General features: G+C 34.9%; 1 protein-coding gene across 1 annotated transcript in view; it reads left to right on the forward strand.

Annotated features, from left to right (window-relative positions):
* LOC308617943 (EGF-like and EMI domain-containing protein 1) overlaps positions 1 to 25,104 on the forward strand; it is a gene marked incomplete at its 5' end in the record, with an annotated part of 564,371 nt that overhangs the window by 356,802 nt on the left and 182,465 nt on the right. Inside the window, 2 exon segments of the mRNA XM_081235347.1 lie at positions 10,858 to 10,869; positions 10,872 to 10,973. Of these exon segments, the coding sequence (XP_081091473.1) occupies positions 10,858 to 10,869; positions 10,872 to 10,973 (114 nt within the window).

A 25,104-nucleotide genomic window follows, 5' to 3' on the forward strand; every position in this document is an offset into this window, starting at 1 on the left:
TCTCAAGTATGGAGCATCCAACTCATTGAATGATACAGCCTTGGCCACAGGAAATGGAATGAAGAGAATGCCAACATTCTATATCATTGAGCAGCTTTAAGCTCTTTACAAAGCAGCTTAACAAGCAAAATCTTAAAGATCATTCATCTTTTTATAAAAGCATGCCACATATTCTAAAATTCAAGTGAATACACTAGAAGTCATATAATTGTGCACCATGGCAAGAGTATATAAAAAAAAGAAAGGGAAGGTAGTAGGAAACTTTTAGCCTGAACTTAAAATATATATATTTTACATTTATTGTGCTCTTTTCCTGAAAGTATGCTCATTACCGAGAAGTTTAGGAAACAGGCAAGTGCAGAGCAACAAAACAAAGCCAACTGTAATAAATCATTCAAAGATAAGAGGGCTTCCCTGGTGGCGCAGTGGTTGAGAGTCCCCCTGCCGATGCAGGGGACACGGGTTCGTGCACGGGTCTGGGAGGATCCTACATGCCGCGGAGCGGCTGGGCCCGTGAGCCATGGCTGCTGAGCCTGCGTGGCCGGAGCCTGTGCTCCGCGATGGGAGAGGCCACGGCAGTGAGAGGCCCGCGTACCACAAAAAAAAAAAAAAAAAAAAAAAAAAAATGATAAGGACTTTTAGCATATTTGAGTATGTACTTGCATTTAAAAAAACACGTGTATTAACACGTTAAGTAGATATATGAGGTGATCATTATATATGTATATGTAAGTATACACACCCTTAGTGTGTCATATTTGCAGAGGTATATATATATTCTCCTGGCCTATGATGGTTAATTATCATATAGTGGTCCTTGATTCATATGTATTATAATTTACTTACTGCAGTTTGATATTTAGTTTCTATTTTTTTCCTCTGGTATTAAAAAATACATAAATCATTATAGACACTTGTGATTATCTCTTTATGATACATTCTTTTTCTTTGAAAGTAGAATTGCTGGGTGGAAAAGTGTATGCATATCCTGATTTTTGTAGACTCTCAGAAACTATTTCTCAGCTTGTGCTCTTACTAGCAAAGTATGGTACATTGCTTTCGTCACACCCTTACAACACTTACACATTAGTATTGATTTTAATCTTTGTAAATCTGATAAAGAAGCAATAGTATAACTTTATTTTTATTTTAATTTCTTTGATTATCAGGTTCAAAAATATTTGACATTTATTGGACATTTGTATTTCTGATTTTTTTTTAATTTATCACATTTCATTAGATCAAATTTCTGTTAGGGAGAGTTCACCTTTTCCTATTGATTTATATTAACCTTTTATATATTAATGATTTCTGCCCTTTTTTTTGATTTCTGCCCTTTTTGCCTTCTATGTGTCAATGTTGTTTTCTTCATTTCTTATTTGTCTTTTAATTTTGGTCTCTTGGAATGGTAGATTTTAAAGTTTATGTGGAGCAATCTATCAGCTTCTTTCATTTATGTTTTTCACTACTGGTGTTAATCTACTTCCCAAAACATGAAACACGTTTTTAAAATATCTTTAACAGTTTTTTGTGATAGTAAAATTCTTACTGAGCAGAAGAGATTTTAAGTCCTTTTAATGTTATTTTTATATACTAATCATTTTGACCAACAAAACCTTTAATTGTCTTTTGTTTCTTAAACTCCTGCTACATTAGCCCCATCTTATCTATTTGATTATGAGTTTTCTGAAGGGCCAAATTCAGTTTGACACTTGTTAATATTGTTCATGATTGTTACAGTTTAAAGTAAATAGACATATGTGGAAAGGGATCCTTACACATGATATTTATTATTTTAATATTTCAGAATCAAAACTGGGTCTCTTTATTGACAGTTTTCTCTCATATTACCTCCCAGAGATATATTTATTCACATTCTTTAGGAGTAAAAGACCTTGTCTTCAACTCTCCTGTAATCAGATGTAATAGTCTAGGGAAAGGATTCAAATATTTTTAGTAACAAAAAACAACCACTTTATTCAAATAGATTTTAAGTTGAGAGCTACCCAATATAAAAGTAATAAAAGCAATTTTTCACTTATTGAATTAGAGGAGTTATGCTAGGGTGCTCCTTCTCCTCATCCTCCTCTCCATCCCTATCCAGGCTTTCCCTGAGAGATACCTGTGAATCTTTAAGGATTTGAAGCCAAGTCTTTCAGACCAAGAAGGGTAAGGTCATATGCTTTCAGAGACAGTCAAATAAAGAAATGAGTGAAACCGCTCAGTGAGAAGGGATACGTTGTGGGAAAGACTGTGGTGAACTGGAAAACACATAGAAAGTATGGGTGTGATCCAAAAGCATAAACTATTTTCCAAAGCCCTGTTCAGGACTATGCAAATCAGCATTACTTTCCTTTTAAAATTCTAGATTTATTTCAGGTAAAACCAGGCAGAGGCAATTTGGGCCATATTGTTTCAGCTTTCAATTGAACTAATTTAGCCATAATATGCTATTCCATTAGGCCTCACCTCTTAGTACAGGTCAATATTAGTCAAAAATTGATGTAAAAAATGTTGGCATTTTTGGAAAAACCTCTGTTGAAGATTCATCATTGTTTTATCCAGTAATCCTTATGTTCAAACAGATTTCCATAAGAATTTAATAAGAGTAAAATTCCATCCCTCCTAAAAAACAAATTATTCCCCTTTGAACAGTCTCCAAAAATTGTATAATCCATTGTTTTATTCTTTTTTATTGCCCATCAGACATCTCAGACCAATTTTTTAAAGTAATGATGATACAAGTAATATTACAACCAAAACTAAAACTTTAAAAGACATAACTCTACTATTGTTATGTCAAATTATTTAATTCTTTAATCTTTCCAAGCTTTCTCCATAAGAATATATGGCTTTTATAGCTGCAACTAAAACACAGAAACAATTTGTTATCCATTTCAACATAACAGTTCTCCATGTTGCTTTATAGCCATCACAATTACAACTTGTAATGACTGCATTGAAGTGATACATTTAATTTACTTAGTTATTTCCATATTGATGAACATTTCAGTTGTAATAAATGTTTTACTTAACATATATATGACTTTCAATTTTCTTTTTAATGGCCATAGCTTTTTTGAATAAGCATAATTTTTATGATTTCATCAGTTCATTGTGAGGCTTGCATGATATTAAGCAAAGAAACGTGTCTAACACAGTTGAATTCCATTGGAATATATTTTTGGATGAATTCTTCAAAGTGGAATCACAGGACTCTTGATATCTGACCTATTCTAACATATCTCCTTTTTTTTTCAGCAAACTAAGCTTAGAGAATAATATGTGAACGTGTACCCAAATATTCCTTAGGAAGTCAGCCTTCACTGATCTTTCTCTGTATGATATTTTGCAACACAAAGCTCAGGACCTATTTATAGAGTCTTGTATTCTTTGTTAATCATTTCATGAATTCCTGGTTTATTGGCTGAGTCAAGTTTTAAGAAAAATAAACAAGCATGTAATGCCTCAGTTAATGGAGTTTTCTTTGGACTAGTGTAGTGTAAGGAAAAGTAAGGAAGATCAAGAAAAGTGTGAATAGGCATTCTTTTACTGGCTAAAATGGTCTACATGGTAGCAAACCTATTCTCATTCTGAGAACAACTAGAAAAGTTGCATGTAATATAAAAAAATCACTCATCTGAAGATATCGGAGAATATCATGGCAGCCAGGAACGTCAGTGAGATAAGTTTTCCCTTTGAGGGATTGATTCATATGTGACATAGTGGGAAATGCCAAAAGATGAGAAGAAAATTGCTGCTAATAGGAAGAAAAGGTAGACAGGGCAGTCATCAGTCTCACTGGACTGGGAAGATGTAAATTGGCATTCAGAACTATCATGAAAGCCAAAGTTTGAGGGATCAAGATACTGGAGAGAGGGTATACCAGAAACCGCAGCAAGGATGTGATAAGGAAAAAAAAACTACTATAAAAAATATTAATTAGAAACTAGAGATACAGAACTAAGAAGGGTTAAGAGAATGTTAAAGAACATAGGAATAGCAGATGTAGGGAACAGCCACTATTTCCAGGACTGAAGAAGAGTGCCCAAGAAAGGAACAAATTTAGAAACAGTCTCCTAATCTCCCCGCCAGGTTGAAATTCAGATCCAATTGGAGAGGTTGTGGCTGTAGGTCACTGGGTGGCGTAAAAGTTTGCTGAGGTGCTGCTGGCCAGAAATGGTGGATGGCAGTGAAATTCACTGGGAAGCTGCCTGTTGGAGTACTGGTGAGACTTGCTGAAGGGTACATACCACTGGCAGTGTAGCTGCTTGTTGATAGATAAGCTTCCCACTGACAGGGAAGCTGCCTACTGGTAGCCACAGTGTACATGCCTGTGAAACAGAAAGTACTAGAATCAAACTGATAAGTCCCTTCCTCTTACAGAGTTCATACAGTGCCCTCTACTAAGAAGGCTTACCATTGTACCACCTGGTAAGGGAGAAGTGTTTACAGGGTCCAGCTTCAATATTATAAAGCAAGTCAAAAAAGAGTGGATTGGTAAAAGTGAGAAAATTGATGATGTAATGTAAAATTTCACCTAAGAAGTAAAATTTATAAAAAGAATCAGCTAGGTATAATAGAAATGAAAAAGACTATAACTTTAATGCAGAATGCAGTAGATGGAATTAATGGTATATTATGAACAGTTGTTTGTAGAATTAATAACCTAGAAGACAGGTCAGTAGAATATATCTATACTGAGGCAAATAAAGGAAAAAGATAATAAAACAAAAACAGAAAATAGCATAAGAAAAATGATGTATAGATCAAAGATCTCACAAACATGTGTTATGCAGTACGAGAAAGAGGAGAGAGAAAATGGGCAAAAACAGTATTTGAACTTATAATGGTGAGAACAATTTCTCTAAAACTGAAAGACATCAAACCACAGAAATGTGATGTACCATAAACTCCAAGGAGGAAAGCTACCAAAAAAAAAAAAAAATCCACGTTAAAATATACCATAGTAAAACATATCAGAAGCAAGACAAAAAGAAAATCTTAAAAGCAGACAGAGAAAAACAGTCACATTACAGTCAAAAGGAAATTTAAATGATAATGAAATGTCACTTTTGAAATGCTTAAAGAAAACAGCTGTCAACCTACAATTCTATTCCATTGAAAATATTTTTCAAAAATTAAAGTGTGATAAATGGGGGGAATAGGCAAATCTGTACAGAAGAGTTCCAAATAATTTATATATATACCTTACCTTTAAGGAGGGGGAAGCATAACTCCAATCCTTAAATGTCGGCTGTGCATAATGACTTCATTCCCATGAATACTGGTATGGAAAACGGGAAGAATGGGAGTAAACTTACAGTGGAAAAACCTGACAAACACTGTCAGCCTGGGGATCAAGGTTGACATCAACAGCACTAAGTGATGTGTCGATAGTATGTACCCTTGATATGATCATGAAAATGGCACTTCACCTCTGTGGTCTTCCTCCTCAAAGCACATAATCCCAGTCTAATAATAAGGTAAACATGATAAAAATCCAAATTGAGAAACATTCTGTAAAATACCTGACCAGTACTCCTCAAAACTGTCAAGGTCATCAAAAGCAAAGAAAGTCTGAGAAACTGTCTCAGCCAACAGGGACCTAAGGGGACATGACAACTAATGTAATATGATACCCTGCAAAGGATCCTGGGACTTTAAAAGGACATTAGGTAAAAACTAAGAAAGTCTGAATAAAGTATGGACTTTAGTTCATAGTAATGTATCAATATTGGCTCATTAATTATAATAAATGTACCACACTAATGTAAGATACTTATAATAGTGGAATATGGAATAAATGGGGTTTATGGAAACCCTCTACTATCTTTGCAGTTCTTCTGTAAATCTGAAAATGTTCTAAAATTTTTTAAGTTTATTTAAAAACTAAGTTGAAAAATGTCATTTCCTGACAAATAAAATCTGAAAAAAAAAATGTTGCCAGCAGATCCATATGAAAAGAAACACTAAAAGGAGTTTTCAGGCAGAGGGAACATTATTCCAAATAGAAGCACAGAAATCCAAGAAGCAATAATGAATACCAGAAAAGGCAAATATGTGGATAAAGCTAAATTACTATTGACTATATAAAACAATAACAATAAAGTCTTATGGGTTCTAAATATCTGAAATTAAAATGCATGATAACAATAATATAAAAAGCAGGAAAAACATAAAGGGAATTAAAGTATAAGTTTCTAACACTGTCAGGGAAATGGTTAAAGTACTAATTTATATTAGACTTTAATAATAGATGTTGTAATATCTAGAGTAACCACCAAAAGAATAATAAAGGAATATATTACTGACAACCTAATAAAGAGTACATGTAGAACACTAAAAATTATAAATTTAAAAGGATCTAAGAGTTCAGAGTAAAAGTAATGTAAAATATATAGAAATTTAGAAAAATAATAAAATGATAAATTTAATCCAAATATGTTAGTAATTACATTGAAAGTCAGTATGTTAGTAATTACATTGAAAGTCAGTGATATAATACCATGGTTTAAAGATGTTAGAATGTTTAAAATAAACAGATAAAGATACATGGATATAGTTTCTCAAATATGTGAATACAAAAAGCCTAAAGTTTAGAAAATGAAATGTCATGCAAACACAGACCAAAAGAATACTTATATAGCTACTAATAATCACAAAACCTCAACTTCTTGCAGGACATTTGGTCCTGTCTAAAATGTCCATGAGCATATTTGGTCCATGCCAAACAGTTTTGGACAAGACTAAATATCTGGGACCTTTTGGCATGGACCAGATGTCTAATGGAGGTTTTGGGCAGGACCAAATATCAAGGATTTTTTGGCATGGACAAAATGTCTTAGGCATGTTTTAGACAGGACCATATTTGCTAACACCTCAACTTTAATGAAAGAAAAGTAGCTGGATCTAAAGAGGAACATTTTATAATAACAAAGTGTTAATCTTTTGGAAGATGTGGCAATTCTGAACTTGTATGCCACTTATAATGGGGCTTCAAAGTATATAAAACAAAAACTGCAGTCATAAAAGGAAAAACGTAAAATTAGAGAGAATTTACTCTGCCTCTCTCACTAACTGATATATAACAAATATATAAAAAATTCCTAAGGATATAAAGATATGAGAAACATGATTAATGGACTTGAACTAATTAAATATACATTTGTACATATTTGAAATATATACATATAAATAATTTATATGTGCATATATACATACAGAAAACATAGCACCTGACAATTGTAGATCACACTTTATTTTCTAGTAGATATAGATTTTTTTAAAAAATCAAAATTGACTCTGTGCTGGAATATAAAGCAAGACTTAACAGATTTTGAAGAACTGAAGTCATGAAGAGCATATTCTCTGTCCACAGTGGAATCAATTTAGCATTTCATAATAACAAGATGATGGGAAGTTCCTAAAATGTTTGGACAACCCCCAGAATATACCTCAAAATAACCCAAACAAAAATATTAATTTAGAATAGGAGACATTTTGAATCAAATGATAATTAAATCATAACATAGCAAAACCTGTGGGATGTAGCTAATACTTTATTTTTAGGAAAATGTATAGCCTTAAATGAACATATTAGTGTGACACACTCTCTCCAAGAAGGTTGCCATCAATTACTTTCTTCGAGACCATCAGGCAGTGAGAAAGTCAAAGTTAGGCACGTGGAGATAAAGGGAGATGCCCGACAAGCCTCTCAGATATTCCAACCATCTCAGCCCAAATCCCAACATGTGAGTGAAAAAGTCTGCATGCAAGTCTAACTCAAGCTGCCACCTGACTGCTCCCATATGTGAAAACCCAAATAAGGACCACCCAGCTGAGCCCTTCAATCCCCAGAAATGTGAAAGATAACAGTAAATTGCCTCTTTAAGCCACTTATTTGGGGGGTGGTTTGTTATACATTTATAGATAACCAGAAATATCTTTAAAGAATAAAGTCCAAAAATTAATTAACTAAATTTCAATCTCAGGAACTTAGAAGCAGAGCAATGAAAGAAATCTATACAGCCAAAAGTTTGTTCTTGGAAAAGATGAAGGTGATAGATAGATAGATAGATAGATAGATAGGTAGATAGATAGTAGGTAGATAGATACCAAATCTGATCAAGAGAAAAAGAGAAGGCACACATTATTTATTTCAGGAATAGGAAAAGGAACCTTGCTACACATTGAACAGACATTAAAAATATAGGATGAGAACATTGTGAACAACTTAACAGAAATACATTTGAACATTCATATGAAAAGGACAAATTCCTCCAAACATATAATTTATCTAACATGTTTAAATGAAAATCTGAATATTCTTATTTATTAAAGAAGTGGAATCTGTAATTAAAAGTCTACACACACATACACAGGCACACACGCATACAATATCCCAGGCCTAGATGGTATCATAAATGAATTCTTTCAAAAATCTAAGTAAGAAAGACAAAAGTCTCAGATTCTTCAGATAATAGAAAAAGAGGGAAAACATCCTCATTTGTTTAATCCACCCAGTATGACCTGGATGCCAAAACCTAACAAGAATATTACAGGAAATAAAAAGTGCAGGAAAATCTCTTTCATGAATATAGTCACAAAAATCCTAACAAAATATTAGCTAACTGAATCCAGGAATATATAAAAGGGTAGTGTATCATTACCAGGTTCATTTCAGGGAGGCAAAAAATCAATGTTATTCATCATATTAAGAGAATTAACTAGGAAAACCATATAATTGCCCTTCTAGATTCAGAAAAAGCAGTAAATAAAACTTAACACCTATTTATGATACAAATACTTAAGAAACTAGAAGTAAAAAAGAACTTTTTTAATCTGATAAAACTAATCTATTTTTTAAAAAATCCCTACAGTACATATCATACCTACAGTGAAATGTTAAAAACTATCCTTTTGAATTCAGAAGCGAGACAAGGATAATCATTGCCACCATTTCTATTTAACATTCTACTTGACCCACTAGTAAAAGAATCAGTATTTTAAGAATTGGACAAATGGACAAAATATTTGAACAAGCATGTCAACAAGATGTTATCCAAATGGCCAATAACATGAAAAAGGTGTTTAACCTAATTAATCATCAGGAAAATGCAAATTAAAGTCACTATGTGATACTCTTATACACTCCCCAGAAGAACTAAAATGAAAAACAAAACAAAACAGAATATCCCAAACATTGGCAAGGATGAGTAGCATCTGGCCTCTAATACACCACTGGTGAGAGTGTAAATTAGAATAACCTCTTTAGAAGACTATTTGGCTGTAGCTACTAAAGCAGAACATATCATACGTTTTGATCCAGCAATTTCAGTCCTAGATATATTACCCCCCCAAAATGTATATGTACATTCATTGAAGGCATGTATAAGAATGTTCATAGCAACACTCTTTACAATAACCAAAAATAAGAAAATAGGTAAATTCCCATCAGCTGTGAAATGGATAAATAAAAAGTGTGGTGTATTCATAGATTTGAATAATATACAGGAATAGGAATGAGCAAAGTCCAAGTACAGTCTCATAATCTCATAAGCAGAATGCTGGACAAAAGAAGACAGACACGAAAAACACAGTATGATTCTACTTCTATATAGTTCCAAAAGACAAAACTAACCTATAGTGTTAAAGATCAGAATGGTTGTTGCCTTCAGCTAGGCAGGGTGCACCTTGGGTGCTAGCCATGGTCTATTTCTTGGGGTTGCATTGCTATAGTTTATTTCTTAAGACTCATCAAACTGTCTCCTAAAGATCTGTATACTTTGTGTATGTCACATGTCAATGAAAAGTTAACTAAAAACAAATGGAAGCAGTCTCAACAGCTGCACAGCCAGGCCTCAGACAAATTCAGTTCTATCCAGTTGAGGTGCACCTTACCCCACTCTGCTTGGTACCTCATCATTTCTTCAGTATCAGTTCTCTGCACTCTTGGTTCCAAAGTTATGGGAACTCAGTTCCTCTTTGGCAGTGCTTTTACTTTGTCAGCTTCTTTGGCTGGTCTCAACTAACTCACTCTTCCTCTCCCCCTCTGTCTCTCTCTTCTTCACTCTGCCATCCTTACCTGCCCCTCCCCATTTCTTCTCTGCTCTCCACCCTCTCTGTCTTCCAGCCACACTCATTTCAGGAAACAAATACCGTTGTCAGCAAGTCAACATGCAGAAGTGACGACTTGGAGCAGAACAGGCCACTCACTATCAAAACTGCAGATGGGTTGGAATGTTTATCAGCTGGCAGCTGGATGGGGGTGTACATAAAATTGAGCCCTATCTGTGAAGATGCTTTCTGGCCACAGGTTAAGAAGTAGGCTGTGGACAGACCCAGCACATGGACACACCCAAATCACACTTCTGTTTAGTCCTCAACCCCAGCTGGATTTGAATCATTGGAAGCCATGAAACTACCCTTTGACATCCCCACACTGTTTAGCACAATGCCAGATATATAGTGGTGGGTGCTCAGTAATTATTTATCTGAGAAGCCCGCAACAAAACATTTAATGGATAAAAATAGGTGACCTGGTATTCTGACTTGCTAGTTCCTCACTCTCTTCTTAATCTCATCCCGAAATGATGACTTGGATGTGAAATATCTGGATCGTACCATAAGCCTCCAAATTCTATAAGATTAGACAACCCCTTAGGGACACTGTTCTTTACATCAAAATTAGAGTGTGTTAGCTCTAATTAAAATAAGATACTATAGTTTTATCTCATTTCATCTGAGGTCAAAGAATAATGTCACTCTGTGATGGTACATTTTTAGGAGAGCCACTGAAGTCTTTATGTGTGTCTAGTTACAGGATGCTAATTCTGTTTACATAGTCAATTGCAGATATAAATGAATGTACCATGGTGTCTGTCAGGACCAATGCTGTAATACGATTGGCAGTTATTACTGCAAGTGTCAAGCTGGCCAGAAGCTGGTGGAAGATGGCAGAGGATGTGAAGGTAATGGTTAGGACCGTCTGCTTCCTGATAAGGAAAGAGAGGACATTTATGTAATGCAAAAGAGGGGCTTGTCTTTGATCCAGAGCCAGTTGAAGTGCCTGTGCTGAATGTTATCAAGAGCACAGATCTTCCTCTCGTGTCTAGATTACAAAATTGTAACCCTAAGAACACTTCAAGTAGCTTATTAGGAGAAACATATGATTATATGCTGGTTTGGCTGTGTCATGTTCTGATTGTGGAATTTCAATCGTTCATTTAAATCCCTGGGTAAAATACATATTTGTGAAAGCATTTTGTTTAATTCTAAAGTGAAAATGGTGCTTATCATAAAATACTCATATGTTGTTACAATAGAAAGAGAGGGACACAAAACTAACCACAGAGACAGCATTCTTAGTGTACAATTTACTTTTTCTTTTCGATCTTCCATTTTCTGACTCCTTTTAAAATTCCTTCCTTCCTTCCTTTATTTATTAATTCATCATTTTGTTCACTTGACAATCATTGGGTTGCTGCTCTGTATCAGGCATTATTCCATGCTCTGGGGATATAAAAATTAATGAGAAATAAATTCTGCCCTGAAGGAGCTCACTGATTAGAGGCAAAGATTGAAACATAAGCCAAAACTTTACAGATTAGTGTTTTAAGGCATTGTAGAATGAGGTTAAGTGCACTGGATTCAAAGAGACCTGGATTTGAGTCTTAGCTCTGTCACTTACAATTTATATAACCTTGGGCATGTTATTTAATCTTGCTAAGACTCTTTCCTCAACTGTAAAATTTAGGATAATGGTAGCTCCTAAAACCACAAAAGTTGCTGCGGGAATTAAATAAGATAATGCATCTAAAGCACTTAGCATAGTGGATGGCATATAGTAGGTATTCAAATGATAACTATGAATTGCATTCTCATTTATGACCATGCTGTTTCCCACTTGGGAAATATAATTGGGACCACAGACCACTTCCTTGTCTTCTTCTCTAAAAGAGGAAACACCCAAAATAAAATGATCCCTTGTGCCATGCCTTATAACTGTCCTTTCTGGCTTTTCCCCCTATCTATCCTTACCATTTAAATGCTTGAGCATTTTATGTATTCAACCTTTTTTTTTTTTAGATCACATAGAAATGCATTTATTCTAACTATGTTTTAAGCACCATAAGCATCTCTGGTTAGCACCTCTGGTTCCCATTGACCTTACAAAATCACACTTATTTTTTCCCCTGACAATGTCAATTCCTAATGGGACATATCTGAATAAGTTGTTGGGATAAAACAAAACAAACAAAAGACATCTAACTGAAGGTGTCTGGTGCTGGGGCTGTGGGTTTGCTTAGGACTGCCAAGACTAGACAAGTTGTAGATGTGAGTAGGTTGGAGAATTTCTCAGATTCTCAGGAAGCAGTGTAGCATCTTACCTTCTGGAAATGTTCTGGCAGGCAGCAACAGGAAGGGCTCCAAATGGACAACCAGATGTTCAAGGGTGACTTCATCTGGGCCTTTCTGAGACAGGCTTCATTCCAGGCAGGGTCCTCTGCCTATAAGGGTATAAATTTATAAAGGCAAGCCCTAAATTCACCCAGGTCCTTTTTCACTCAAGTGAGATCATCTTTGTTTCTGATGAGATTGTTTGGCAATGGTGTTTCCAGGATGGACTCAATATCAGAGAACCAGAGGAGTAAAGCACCCCATGGTGTCCAAATGAAAGGTAGAAAAATGGCCACTGAAGTTAGTATGATCTGCATGATGATGCACAACCCCTTCCTTGCCTGATAGGCAGTTTTGTTTCTTTTTGGCTGAGTATTACTTTTATCAACATGATTATTATCATAGATACATTTGAAGTGCCCAGCATAGCAATTAGCCAATTGTTGTTATTTTTATAACAACTATTAGGCTGATAAGACAGGGTAAACTTTATATCCACTAATTCATTTGTATGCAATTATCTCATATTTTAATTGAAATTAGTCCCTCTTCATATAAATGTCAACATTTTAGAGAACTGATTTCCATGCTTTCATTTAACTGATGATCATTCGTGCAAATGAAGTGTAACATCAGTATTTGTGAGAATAAGGAGTTTGACACTGAATTAACATTGACTTCCTACTTACCAAGATGCAGAACTTGGGATGGTGGTTTGGGGTGGAGCAACTTGCCAATAAAGAACCACCTCTCTCCGTCTCATACTTCTCAGCATCTTTTCTTTGTCATTTCTTTAAATGACCATTTGGTAGACATAGTGATGCTAGAGATTCATCTTGTTTGACTGTTGAACATGCAATGATCTCAGATTTGTTTATATGCATAATTAAATAAAAATAATAGAGGTTGTTTTGAAATTAAATACATTCTAAAGCCACTACAAATGAACACTTCAATTCATGTGAGGGCACTGATGAGTCATTCATATTTATTTACTGGATACTAACAATAAAGGTCAGTTGTTTTCAAAGACCATTGTGTTAAATACTGCAGACATAGAGTTAAACAATCATTTGAAAATACTTTTTCTTTGCATTAATATAAATTGGATTTAACTTATTTGAATTGCTTTTTAAAATACAGATCAAAATTTTAGTAGACATTTATTGCAGCATTAAAATACATCTAGAGTCTACCCTTCAGTGGAATTGAAACATTTATAAATGGCTTTGTGAGTTAATCTTATTCTTTAACCTTTTCTTTAAAGAGCCATAAAACTTGTGGAGAAGGCTTCTGATTAGCTCAGGTACATGAGTGTCCCCTTCCTTCAAGCATAGCACTGAGCATAAAGCATAGTTTCTAACTCACTCTGCAAATAGTTTATTATAATGTGTAAATTATAAGGGGAAATACCTGAATACCACTGGACACTGTGAGAATATATATATATATATATATATATATATATACATATATATATATATATATATATTTTGAAAGGATATAAAACTTTTCTTCTTTAATTTGTTAATGTGGGTTTAAATATTTATAGTTTTTCAAATATACAAACATCTTTGCATTTAGGGAAAAGACTAACTGGATTTTGTAATTTTATTTGTTATTAAATCCAATTTGCTATAATTTTGTTTATGATATTTGCATCCATAACCATGAGTGACATAGGTCAATAATTTGTGTTTCTCATATGTGTTTTATGGCAGTGGTTCTCAGTTGGAGGAATTTTGTCCCCCAGAGACATTTGGTAATGTCTGAAGACACTGATTTTCACAACTGAGGGGAGGGAGTATGGTTGGCATCTATTGGGTTGAGGCCAGATTACTGATAAATGTCTGCTTCTGTTATACTGATTTTACATACGTTGGACCTTCTCATTGTCTCACATGCTGTTTTCATGTGGTGTATTTTCTTTTCTCTCTTTACTGTATGTGTTCAAATAGTCTTATTGAGTTTCAAATATGAACAATTTAACTTTACATTTTTAGAAGTCTCATTTTTCTCAAATCAGTTAGTTCCTTTCTATTGTATGCTCATTATTATAATTATATCCTTTTCTTTTGATATTTCGCACACAGCTATTCTGTATTCTGTGTCTGATTCCAACATCTATGGTCCTTATGGGAGAGTCTAAATCTATTGTTTCTTATTTCTAGGCTGTAAGTTAGACTCTTTCCTTTCATGTTATATATGCTTCTAATATAAAACTTCTCACAGAGCACTGTATTTATTTACACATTCATACTGTCTCTAGGAGATTAGGAGTATCTCCTAGGTAAGGGCCATGTCGTTTCACTTTTTTATACCTATATCACAGGTGTTAGTACCTAGCAGGATTCCATAAATGCTTATTGAATGAATGAATGGATGAATGAATACATACCCATCCAAACATAAATGCACACAGACATACAGTCAGTACACATTTTATTCATTTCCTTATGTACAAATTTTAATCATGCTGGGTTTGTCATTTAAATTCTGACTGGTTAAACCATTTGGTTATCAGTAGGTCTGTGTAAATATTTGCTGATAACAGGTCTGTTTCATTTGAAAGGGCAAATCACATTTTTACTTCTAGAGAGCAAATCAAAGTCTTAGCTTAGTTTGAACTTTCTGAAGTTTCTCCATGTGGCTTGTCTAAATTATTGGTGCAGCAACATAACTAGTGTCACTATTTGAGCATGGTAGTACCATGGAGTCAAGGAAGTTTTCTAAATGATTTGGTAATTAACATTAATGTACATTTTAATAAGTGAACTGACAAACATAATGAACATTGATTGGACATTTGGGATAGTCTTCCATTTGGAAGAAATAAATGAACATAAAGGTATATTGTTTAATGAATTGACTGTTAAAAGCACCACCAAACCAGCTTTACAACAAATGCTAAAGGAACTTCTCTAGGCAAGAAACACAACAGAAGGAATAGACCTACAATAACGAACCCAAAGCAATTAAGGAAATGGGAATAGGAACATACATATCAATAATTACCTTAAATGTAAATGGACTAAATGCTCCCACCAAAAGACACAGAGTGGCTGAATGGATACAAAAACAAGACCCATATATATGCTGTCTACAAGAGACCCACTTCAGACCTAGAGACACATACAGATTGAAAGTAAAGGGATGGAAAAAGATATTCCATGCAAATGGAAATCAAAAGAAAGCTGGAGTAGCAATTCTTATATCAGACAAAATAGACTTTAAAATAAAGACTATTAGAAGAGACAAGGAAGGACACTACATAACGATAAAGGGATCGATCCAAGAAGAAGATATAACAATTGTAAATATTTATGCACCCAACATAGGAGCACCTCAATACATAAGGCAAATACTAACAGCCATAAAAGGGGAAATCGACAGTAACACAATCATAGTAGGGGACTTTAACACCCCACTTTCACCAATGGACAGATCATCCAAAATGAAAATAAATAAGGAAACACAAGCTTTAAATGATACATTAAACGAGATGGACTTAGTTGATATTTATAGGACATTCCATCCAAAAACAACAGAATACACATTTTTCTCAAGTGCTCATGGAACATTCTCCAGGATAGATCATATCTTGGGTCACAAATCAAGCCTCGGTAATTTTAAGAAAATTGAAATTGTATCAAGTATCTTCTCCGACCACAATGCTATGAGACTAGACATCAATTACAGGAAAAGATGTGTAAAAAATACAAACACATGGAGGCTAAACAATACACTACTCAATAACGAAGTGATCACTGAAGAAATCAAAGAGGAAATTAAAAAATACCTAGAAACAAATGACAATGGAGACACGACGACCCAAAACCTATGGGATGCAGCAAAAGCAGTTCTAAGGGGGAAGTTTATAGCAATACAATCCCACCTTAAGAAACAGGAAGCATTTCGAGTAAACAACCTGACCCTGCACCTAAAGCAATTAGAGAAAGAAGAACAAAAATACCCCAAAGCTAGCAGAAGGAAAGAAATCATAAAGATCAGATCAGAAATAAATGAAAAAGAAATGAAGGAAACGATAGCAAAGATCAACCAAACTAAAAGCTGGTTCTTTGAGAAGATAAACAAAATTGACAAACCATTAGCCAGACTCATCAAGAAAAAAAGGGAGAAGACTCAAATCAATAGAATTAGAAATGAAAAAGGAGAAGTAACAACTGACACTGCAGAAATACAAAAGATTATGAGAGATTACTATAAGCAACTCTATTCCAATAAAATGGACAACCTGGAAGAAATGGACACATTCTTAGAAATGCACAACCTGCCAAGACTGACTCAGGAAGAAATAGAAAATATGAATAGACCAATCACAAGCACTGAAATTGAAACTGTGATTAAAAATCTTCCATCAAACAAAAGCCCAGGACCAGATGGCTTCACAGGTGAATTCTATCAAACATTTAGAGAAGAGCTAACACCTATCCTTCTCAAACTCTTCCAAAATATAGCAGAGGGAGGAACACTCCCAAACTCATTCTACGAGGCCGACATCACCTTGATACCAAAACCAGACAAGGATGTCACAAAGAAAGAAAACTACAGGCCAATATCACTGATGAACATAGATGCAAAAATCCTCAACAAAATACTAGCAAACAGAATCCAAGAGCACATTAAAAGGATCATACACCATGATCAAGTGGGGTTTATCCCAGGAATGCAAGGATTCTTCAATATACGCAAATCAATCAATGTAATACACCATATTAACAAGTTGAAGGAGAAAAACCATATGATCATCTCAATAGATGCAGAGAAAGCTTTCGACAAAATTCAACACCCATTTATGATAAAAACCCTGCAGAAAGTAGGTATAGAGGGATCTTTCCTCAACATAATAAAGGCCATATATGACAAACCCACAGCCAACATTGTCCTCAATGGTGAAAAACTGAAACCATTTCCACTAAGATCAGGAACAAGACAAGGCTGCCCACTCTCACCACTCTTATTCAACATAGTTTTGGAAGTTTTAGCCACAGCAATCAGAGAAGCAAAGGAAATAAAAGGAATCCAAATTGGAAAAGAAGAAGTAAAGCTGTCACTGTTTGCAGATGACATGATACTATACATAGAGAATCCTAAAGATGCTACCGAAAAACTACTAGAGCTAATCAATGAATTTGGTAAAGTAGCAGGATATAAAATTAATGTACAGAAATCTCTGGCATTCCTGTACACTAATGATGAAAAATCTGAAAATGAAATCAAGAAAACACTCCCATTTACCATCGCAACAAAAAGAATAAAATATCTAGGAATAAACCTACCTAAGGAGACAAAAGACCTGTATGCAGAAAACTATAAGACACTGATGAAAGAAATTAAAGATGATACAAATAGATGGAGAGATATACCATGCTCCTGGATTGGAAGAATCAATATTGTGAAAATGACTCTACTACCGAAAGCAATCTACAGATTCAATGCAATCCCTATCAAACTACCAATGGCATTTTTCACAGAACTAGAACAAAAAATTTCAAAATTTGTTTGGAAAAACAAAAGGCCCCGAATAGCTAAAGCAATCTTGAGAACGAAAAACGGAGCTGGAGGAATCAGGCTCCCTGACTTCAGACTATACTACAAAGCTACAGTAATTAAGACAGTCTGGTACTGGCATAAAAACAGAAAGATAGATCAGTGGATTAGGATAGAAAGCCCAGAGATAAACCCACGCACATATGGCCAACTTATCTTTGATAAAGGAGGCAGGAATGTACAGTGGAGAAAGGACAGCCTCTTCAATAAGTGGTGCTGGGAAAACTGGACAGGGACATGTAAAAGTTTGAGATTAGATCATTCCCTAGCACCATACACAAAAATAAGCTCAAAATGGATTAAAGACTTAAATGTAAGGCCAGAAACTATCAAACTCTTAGAGGAAAACATAGGTAGAACACTCTATGACATAAATCACAGCAAGATCCTTTTGGACCCACCTCCTAGAGAAATGGAAATAAAAACAAAGATAAACAAATGGGACCTAATGAAACTTCAAAGCTTTTGCACAGCAAAGGAAACCATAAAGAAGACCAAAAGACAACCCTCAGAATGGGAGAAAATATTTGCAAATGAAGCAACTGACAAAGGATTAATCTCCAAAATTTATAAACAGCTCATGCAGCTCAATAGCAAAAAAACAGACAACCCAATCCAAAAATGGGCAGAAGTCTTAAATAGGCATTTCTCCAAAGAAGATATACAGACTGCCAACAAACACATGAAAGAATGCTCAACATCATTAATCATTAGAGAAATGCAAATCAAAACTACAATGAGATATCATCTCACACCAGTCAGAATGGCCATCATCAAGAAATCTAGAAACAATAAATGCTGGAGAGGGTGTGGAGAAAAGGGAACACTCTTGCACTGCTGGTGGGAATGTGAATTGGTACAGCCACTATGGAGAACGGTATGGAGGTTCCTTAAAAAACTACAAATAGAACTACCATATGACCCAGCAATCCCACTACTGGGCATATACCCTGAGAAAACCATAATTCAAAAAGAGACATGTACCAAAATGTTCATTGCAGCTCTATTCACAATAGCCCGGAGCTGGAAACAACCTAAGTGTCCATCATCGGATGAATGGATAAAGAAGATGTGGCACATATATACAATGGAATATTACTCAGCCATAAAAAGAAACGAAACTGAGCTATTTGTAATGAGGTGGATAGACCTAGAGTCTGTCATACAGAGTGAAGTTAGTCAGAAAGAGAAAGACAAATACCGTATGCTAACACATATATACGGAATTAAAAAAAAAAAAATGTCATGAAGAACCTAGGGGCAAAACGGGAATGAAGACGCAGACCTACTTGAGAATGGACTTGAGGATATGGGGAGGGGGAAGGGTGGGCTGTGACAAGGCGAAAGAGAGGCATGGACGTGTATACACTACCAAACGTAAGGTAGATAGATAGTGGGAAGCAGCCGCAGAGCACAGGGAGATCAGCTCGGTGCTTTGTGACCGCCTGGAGGGGTGGGATGGGGAGGGTGGGAGGGAGGGAGATGCATGAGGGAAGGGATGTGGGAACAGATGTATATGTATGACTGATTCACTTTGTTATAAAGCAGAAACTAATTAAAAAAATAAATAAATAAACTTAAAAAAACAAAAAAAAATATTTTACAGTAGTTTGATAATATTTTTAGCCAATTTTTTCCTGAAACACATTAGAAATGATAATGTGGATAAACAATGTAATTCAGCAAACTGTTGTTGTTATATATGGGATTTATCATATCTGACACATAAATGTATACAAAGATCTCTTTCTTTTTATCCATCCATCCATCCATCCACCAAACTATGTGTCTGTCCCATACACTGTGGACCATGTTGAGCAAAGAACACACACTTTGGGTTTGAATATTGAGTCTAACATTCTCTAAACTCTGAGGCTTAGGGCAAATTACTTAATATCTATGGGCTGTCCCTTCCTCCATCTGTAAAACCAGAATAACAATATCTAACCTAATATAGATTGAGAGATTAAATGAGATGTTGTAGGAAAACAACTTCGTGATGAGAAAACTCCTTTCCCCTACTTCATGACCACATAAAGAGGGATATTATCAATCCTGACATCTCTCTGCCCCCTCACTCACTCTCTTCTTCCCAAGGGAGGAGTTAATTACCTCACTGTGGAGTTTTGGGAAAGAAATTGTTTGTTTGGAGAAAGAAATTGTGGAGTTTGGCTCACCTCCCTATTTCCTCTTTAGGGTCTACAAATGCCTACAGGAAATGCCCATGCTGATCTGCTCTGCTCAGATGCATGTTTCACCAGGTCAGTACCCCACATGGGGAAGACTGAGGTTTCCCAGCTACACCTGTGACCAGGTGGGAGCGTTTGCCTAATTCTGCATACATCTTTAGTAAACCCCTAAATCCTTTTCTCCAGTTTCAACTTTAACAAAAATTAAGCTGATATTTTGTCTACATCTGCCTGTTTTGGATTAAATCTCAGTTACTTCAAAAGTCAGGCAAGGAATACAAATTTGTTATTGTATCCTTTCATACTAACACCTCGCATTTGCCTAATACATAATACATGCTCAAAAATTTTTCCTTTTTCCCTCATTTTTAAATTTCCTCCTATGCTATATGTTGCTGAAGATAAAAATGTGTGTTAGGTTATCTTTCTCTCTCCAAGGAGCTTCCAGTTCAATAAAGAAGATAAGGTGGATATACAAACAACTATAGTTTAAGTTAGCAGGAGTATATATACGGCAGGCACAAGCAAAGTGCTATGAGAATTAACCAGAGAAAGAGATAACCCACTGCTGAATCAAAATGGGCTGTGAGGAACAGGGGCAGGCACTAATCATTCAGTCCTGGGACTAAACAACCCTCCTTCCACTTCTTTAATTTCCTTTACAAAATTCCTAATTTTCTTCATACTCCCTGTCCTGCTGTCATTCTCCCTTCTTCCTTGACATTAGAAGACATCTGAGATTTGAACAGCAAAGCTGCCACTGTCACACCACGGTCATTCTTTGTAGAAACTCCGAATGTATTCTTAAGTATCTGTGTCTTTTCGTCTAGAGAGAAAACATATAATTCAAACCCAAGACTCTGCTATGAAAGTGGAAATCCACTTTATCTCTTTTGAAGTTAATCTTTTAACTAAAGCCCATCATTTCTCCCCTAGTAATTCAGAGTAATCATTTCAACACCTCAGTTTTCAGCTAATACTTGTTATAGTCAAAAGTGTATTTGGAAGTGAGGCAAGCTGGAAGAAACCATCACCGATATAGATTCCCCAAGATGAACTGGCTCACTTTCCAAATTTAATTAGAGATGTACAGATTTATGGCCTAGCTCCTATAGGTGGTGCCAAAGGAGGGAGATTGGAAAAAAGAGGTCTCCAAAGTATGAGGCTGAAAAGCAAGTCATCGCTCACAGAGGCCTCTTGTTGGTAATACGCCAAGACAGAAATCCTAAGGCAAACCTACTGCCTCAGTAGCTCCTGCCACTTGCAAAAGTGATAGAACAGAACAGCCAATCAGGGCAAATGGCTCTCTATGAGACTGTCTGGGAATGGTGGGCAGCAAGGGACCTTCTTTCCAAAGTTTGGCTCATGGTCCTTGAATTTTGCCATATATCAGGAAGCATAATATAAATTTATTATTCTTAAGAATAAAACCTTTTAGTTTCATTCACAGTTATTTGAATTTTTCTATTTGGTCCTCTTAAAAATGAGCTCATCTTTTTGAAAGAGTTAAAAAAAAAATCCTCCAACTGAGGCACCCTGACTGAATTCCTCAGATTTGTATTTTCCCTCTAGATATTTTTTTAGATTATGGAATCATACCCACCAAAGGATAAGTATGATTCTGTATTCTAAAGAGTGATCTTTTTAGACTTCTGAAATGTGGAGGGTTGGTTCCTACCTTTGCAAGACCCATATTATTTTCTGTTACTGTCATAAAAATAGTAATGGGTAAGAGATTTTTAAATTTTCTTGCTATAAGAAATTCTTCACCAATTTCTAAATAATGGAAACTTTTTTTCTTTCAGTAAGGGCTCATTAAGGGAAACTCTGAATATATGTATGTGTAATTTTTAATCAGGAGATAAGCCAGTTAAAATTGACTTGTTATTTTGCTGTTGACTTTCATGTGTCTGTATTTTTAGTGACCGGAAGACCAGAACTTCCTCAGTATAGGATCTCATAGAAAGAATTGAAACTACTCATTTCTGAAAAAAAACTGTGTACCTTAGTTCACAAGTTCAAATTAAGTTTCAGTTGTTATTATTTGTTCTAGTTCTTCATCTATTTCCAGACCAAGTCTGCACTTCCTTGAATACAACTAATATCAATATAAGAAGACATCACTCATTTTATTTATTGTGGCTACACTTGATGGATATATTCCACATGTGTTGCCAGTAAAACCAAGCACATGAAGGATGCATATTTATTTGTATTTTTACTTTATATCTTCTATACAAGTGTCTCACTGGTAACAGTATATTCCTAAGAATAGTAAATACTGTAAATATGTAGAGTGCTTCATGCTATTACAAACACAAATGTTCATGTATTTTATCATTCCCCATGGGTAGTAAAGATATATTTAAAAGAATCATATCTGAGAATTTTTCTGAACAGTGTTGTTCTCTTTCTACCAAGGGGCATGGCGGGCCTCTGGCATTGTATAAAAGTATGGTCCTGTGACTGTTTATCAAAATACTCAGGGTAATTGATCACAAGTTAATTGTTATTTGCAGTCTCTCTTGAAGACTGAGAAAAGCAGTTGGATTTTTCTAAAACCCTCTGATAACTGTCCAATAATAGACCACCTGACAATGCTGAGTGGTGCTGCTCGTCATAGGAGACCTTCATTTCCCAAGCACACACCTGCAATGGGCAAAGGAATTAGCCCTGGTTGGTATGAGTTTGTCACTGGGTCCGACTGACCCCCATTTCTGGGTTGAGATGGAGAGCAGCAGAATCAAGATGCCTCAGGCTTCCCTATCTATGTGGGCATGAAAGGTCAGGGACAGGAAGGAGAAGAAACGAGAATAATCCTTGAAAGGAATGCATTTTATATGTATATTTATGCTGTAATTAAGTACATGTTTCTCAGTTATAAATTTATCTAATTTCTGACAAGCTTATAGATATGAGGCACTTCAAATCTTACAGTATTCCCAGCAATATCACAAACCATCCAGCAGAGTTCTGAAACAAAGTCTTTTCTCTGCTTCATGTATATTTAATATTTTTTGAGCATGACCAAAATAACCCTTGCTAATTCATCAAAAATGTTGACAATACTAAGGGGAAAAAATGGTGGTTATAAATTTCTTTCACTGATGAGAAAATAAGCTGGTTTAAAATAATTTGTTATGAATCTTTGAACAAGGTAACTATAAGCTTTTGAATTTAAATCATTGATTATAAAAGATGGCCTGTCTGTAAAATTCAAGGGGCTAAAAGCCCTGAACAAGTTATCTATTTATTTTCATATGATTTCTTCTATTTTAAATAATCATCACATTTTGGAGGCTTGACTGAGCACTGGAAACATATTAAAACCGCAGCTGAGAAAATTAGGTTAATTGTAATTCATTAGATGCTGTCCTTATTAAAAGTGAACTGATTTAATCCCTCTTAAAAGCCCTAAGGCACAAGAAAGCAAAATAGCTATGTAAAAGCTTAGTGTTCTCAACAATGAGAAGATACTACAGTTCAGTGCTTTTCAAACTTCAATGCACATATGAATCACCTTAGATCTTGCTAAAATGCACATTCTGTTTCAGCAGGTGCGGGATCATACTGAGAATCTGCATTTCTAACAGGCTGCCAGGGCATGAGATGCTGTCATCCATAGACCACCCTGAGTAGAAAGGCTTTTGTTAGCCTTTTCTTTCAGTTCATTTGTCAGATAATTGCTAAGCCCTTGCTAATTAAAATATGGCCATAGGAAGGGATTACCAAATGGTGTGATACTTGCTATTCTTGGCATTTTAAAAACTTTTCTTTTTTGTTTATTATTGCTAATAATTATGACATTTGTTTTATATAGAATAAAAGATGATAATGATATCTTACATTTATGTAGCATTTTTCATGTATAGTATAAAAAACTTTTCTTAATAACCAGTTTTATTAAGATGTAATTCACATACCCTACAATTAACCCTTTGGAAATGTACCATTCAGTGGTTTTTAATACATTCAAAAATATATACAATTATTACCACAATTGATATTAGAACATTTTTATCACCTCAAAAAGAAAACCTATACAATTTAGTATCACCTCCCTTTCTCCCCCTATTCCCCTCTAAATCTACTCTTTGTCTCCATAGATTTCTCTATTCTGAACTTTTATATGAATGGAATCATACAATATGTGGCTTTTTGTGAATGACTTCTTTTATGTAGCATAATATTTTTAAGGTTTATCCATATTATAATGTGTAATATAATTTATAGAATCTCCTTCATTTTTAAGGCTGGATAATATTCCATTTTATGGATATACCACATTTTTATCCATTTGTCAATTGATGGATGTTTGGGTTGTCTTCACCTTTGGGCCATTATGAATCATACTGCTATCAATATTCACGTGCAAGTTTTTGTGTGTACATATTTTCACTTTTCTTGGGTATATACTTAGGAACAGGACTGCTGGATTATATTGTAACTCTGTGTTTAATTTTTCTGAAGCTTTTAATTTCAATAAATAAATAAGATTTAGAAATGCAGATATTTATATGGGTATGCATATGGATAGATATACATCAAACAGTTGGCTTCATGAAAAGAGTTCCATGGTAAAATAATTTTGAGGAACGGTGCATACCAAAGCTCTCTTAAGGAAAACCAGGCAAAAGAGGGATCATTTAACTTTGTTTAACCCAGGCTTCCCAAACATGTTGGGAAATCTTTGAAAGTAAAATATTTATATTTCAGCGATGTGGTGTTTTGTAGAATGCATTTTGAGAAGTTGTTTAATTCCATGTTCTGGATATAGAAGAACTATTGGGTGGGGCAGAGAGTATTTTCAGGGAACTCAAGAAGGATTTGTTTTGGCTACACAGCAGATGGCTTCAACTCAAGAGGTACATTCTATAAGTACATGGGAAGGAGTATGGTTTTCAATGGGAGATATTTGAGTAGAGCAATAATAGGGTGAAAC

Source organism: Mesoplodon bidens, assembly GCF_964165515.1.
Source record: "Mesoplodon bidens genome assembly, chromosome: 5".
Classification (NCBI taxonomy): domain Eukaryota; kingdom Metazoa; phylum Chordata; class Mammalia; order Artiodactyla; family Ziphiidae; genus Mesoplodon; species Mesoplodon bidens.